Source organism: Protobothrops mucrosquamatus, unplaced genomic scaffold, assembly GCF_001527695.2.
Source record: "Protobothrops mucrosquamatus isolate PMUCROS unplaced genomic scaffold, P.Mucros_1.0 scaffold4798, whole genome shotgun sequence".
In the NCBI taxonomy this organism is placed as follows: domain Eukaryota; kingdom Metazoa; phylum Chordata; class Lepidosauria; order Squamata; family Viperidae; genus Protobothrops; species Protobothrops mucrosquamatus.
In genome coordinates this window covers 88819-91150 of record NW_015390688.1, presented here as the reverse complement: position 1 = coordinate 91150, position 2332 = coordinate 88819, and the positions used below count along the sequence as shown (strand labels likewise).

General features: G+C 49.3%; 2 protein-coding genes across 2 annotated transcripts in view; one reads left to right on the top strand and one right to left on the bottom strand.

Moving 5' to 3' along the window:
• Nucleotides 1–466, top strand: part of CEL (carboxyl ester lipase) — a 17478-nt gene extending 17012 nt beyond the window's left edge. Inside the window, exon 18 of the mRNA XM_029286745.1 lies at nt 367–466. Within this exon, the coding sequence (XP_029142578.1) occupies nt 367–466 (100 nt within the window). The remainder of the gene's footprint in view (nt 1–366) is intronic.
• A 101-nt stretch (nt 467–567) lies between these two features.
• The window catches only part of RALGDS (ral guanine nucleotide dissociation stimulator), a 44116-nt gene continuing 42351 nt past the window's right edge, over nt 568–2332 (bottom strand). Inside the window, exons 16-18 of the mRNA XM_029286744.1 lie at nt 2041–2286; nt 993–1107; nt 568–758 (exon numbers count right to left, since the gene is read on the bottom strand). Of these exons, the coding sequence (XP_029142577.1) occupies nt 583–758; nt 993–1107; nt 2041–2286 (537 nt within the window). The 3' untranslated portion in view covers nt 568–582. The remainder of the gene's footprint in view (nt 759–992; nt 1108–2040; nt 2287–2332) is intronic.

The window sequence follows — 2332 nt, the reverse complement described above, 5'->3', positions numbered from 1 at the left end:
TCCCTCTTTCCCAGACCACAAAAGTCCATTTCAATCCCTCCGGAGCATCTCAAAGGACGAGTCTTCGCACAATCTCGGCAAAAGGAGACCCGATCCCACATCCCTCGCTCTTCTGGTACGTCATGGGAGGAGAGCACCACCCTCCTTGGTCAACAGAACGATAAGGCAGAACGGTGGATGGGGAAGTCAACGCAGCCAGAGGCTAAGCAGTCCTTAGACCTTGAGAGGTGGAATTCTTTGTTTTGTGTTTTTCTGAAAAAAAAGCTAAAAATCCTTCCCGGACCGGAGGGCGAAAAAGAAAAGAGCAATACACATCTTTTTAAAGGCAAGAACCAGCTTCTGCCAACACATCCCGCACACGCTCAGAAGTCTGCAGAAGCTTGGCTCTGAAGAAGCCGTCAACCTCTTGAGGGACCTCAACGGCGTTCCTAAGTTCCCGGGCGAAGATCCGAGGCTACGCAACTAGAGGCGTCATCCTCACACTCCCACGTGGCTTAAGACAGGAGGGACTGCAACCTGGAGAGTCAGTGGGAGAGGGAGATGAATACACCGCCCCCTACACACACACACACACGCACGGTGTTAGAAGATGCCTTTGGCGATTTTCAACCCTTTCTGTTTCACCCTGGGTAGAGTTGAGCTGGATCCGTGCTTGATTTTGATCACCTTGGAGAAACCTCGCTTCTTGAGCACGAAGTCGTAGTTGGCGGCCGAGTTCATGGCGTAGAAGACGTTGGCGTTGTTGGGAATTTTGAGCTCTGCAGGGGAAGGGGTGGGGTGGAGAGAGAAAGAAAGAAAGAAATTAAGATTCTGGGTTGAGCCGAGTCTCGCTCTAATTATCTTATTTTGGCTAGTGCAGCAATAAATAATAATCACATTTTTTTTATATAAAAAAAATCCCGAGTTAATAAGGTTTAGGGAAAGTTAGGCAATACAGCAAATAAAGAAATAGCATAAATAAAGCGGAGAGTCCAAAAGGCCATCTTCTGTACCTCTTTCTTCCGAGATGATCTGGATGAGTTCATAATCTTCCGGCCGATCCCCGTCCAGATTGTGTTTGGCCATAGCTTTGCGGATCACTACCGGGGTTTTATCCTGGCTTGTCACCTGGAAGAGGGTATTTAAAAGAGGTACACCTTTAGGCCAACGGTAACGTGAAGCCAAGTTCCCTTCATTTCATGGCTAAGGCAATTGATGTTCTCCAGATGTTGCACTAATGATGTTCCCTGGTTGGGTCATGAAATGTCTGCAAGAAAACCACCAAGCTCAGAGAGCAATAAGGATCCACAATCCTCCTCCTCCTCTTCACAAACCCCACTCCCTACTGGCTCTGATGATGTTCCCTAGTTGGGTAATGAAACGTCTGCAAGAAAACCACCAAACTCAGAGCTACTGTAATATAAACAGGGAGCAAGACACACCCACTAGCAGTGATGATGTTCCCTAGTTTGGTCATGAAACATCTGCAAGCTCAGAGAGCATCAAGGACCCCACAGTCCTCCTCCTCCTCCTCTCCACAGACCCCACTCCCTTCTAGCACTGATGGTGTTCCCCAGTTGGGTCATGAAACATCTGCAAGCTCAGAGAGCATCAAGGACCCCACAGTCCTCCTCCTACTCCTCTCCACAGACCCCACTCCCTTCTAGCACTGATGGTGTTCCCTAGTTGGGTCATGGAACATCTCCAGGAAAACCACCAACCTCAGAGAGAGCACCAAGGACCCCACAGTCCTCCTCCTCCTCCTTTCCACAAACCCCACTCCCTTCTAGCACTGATGATGTTACCTAGTTGGGTCATGAAACATCTGCAAGGAAACCACCAAGCTCAGAGCTACAAATACTTTCTCGAGAATGCCAAGGCTGTGTCTTTGTGAGTGTGCAAGAAGAGAAGGTCTAAACCCACGATCTTCACCAACTCTGGTTCCAAAGCCATGTCCATCAGCTCAAGTCTCATCAGCCTACCGACCGTTTCAATGCGCGCTAGATCGTTATCCCAACCTCGTCACCCCTCCTCGCCTCCGGCCAAAGACGGGGTACCTACCAAAATACTTTTATACATGTTTCCGTTATCCACCGCCAAGCTGACCCGGATGATACAACAATCGTCGATCTGCTGGTTATAAAGAGGTAACGAGAGAGAGGAATAGCTCGAAATGCCCGAGACGCTGCGTTTGTGCGTACGGGACACCGTCACCGGCGTGGAGGAGACGGACGATGACGAAGCGCTGCTTGAACTTGACCCAACACCCGATGTATCCAAGGAGGACAACGAGGTAGATTCCCAAAACTGAGTAGACCAGAGAAAAGGAAGGAGAACGTTGATTGTCTAATCA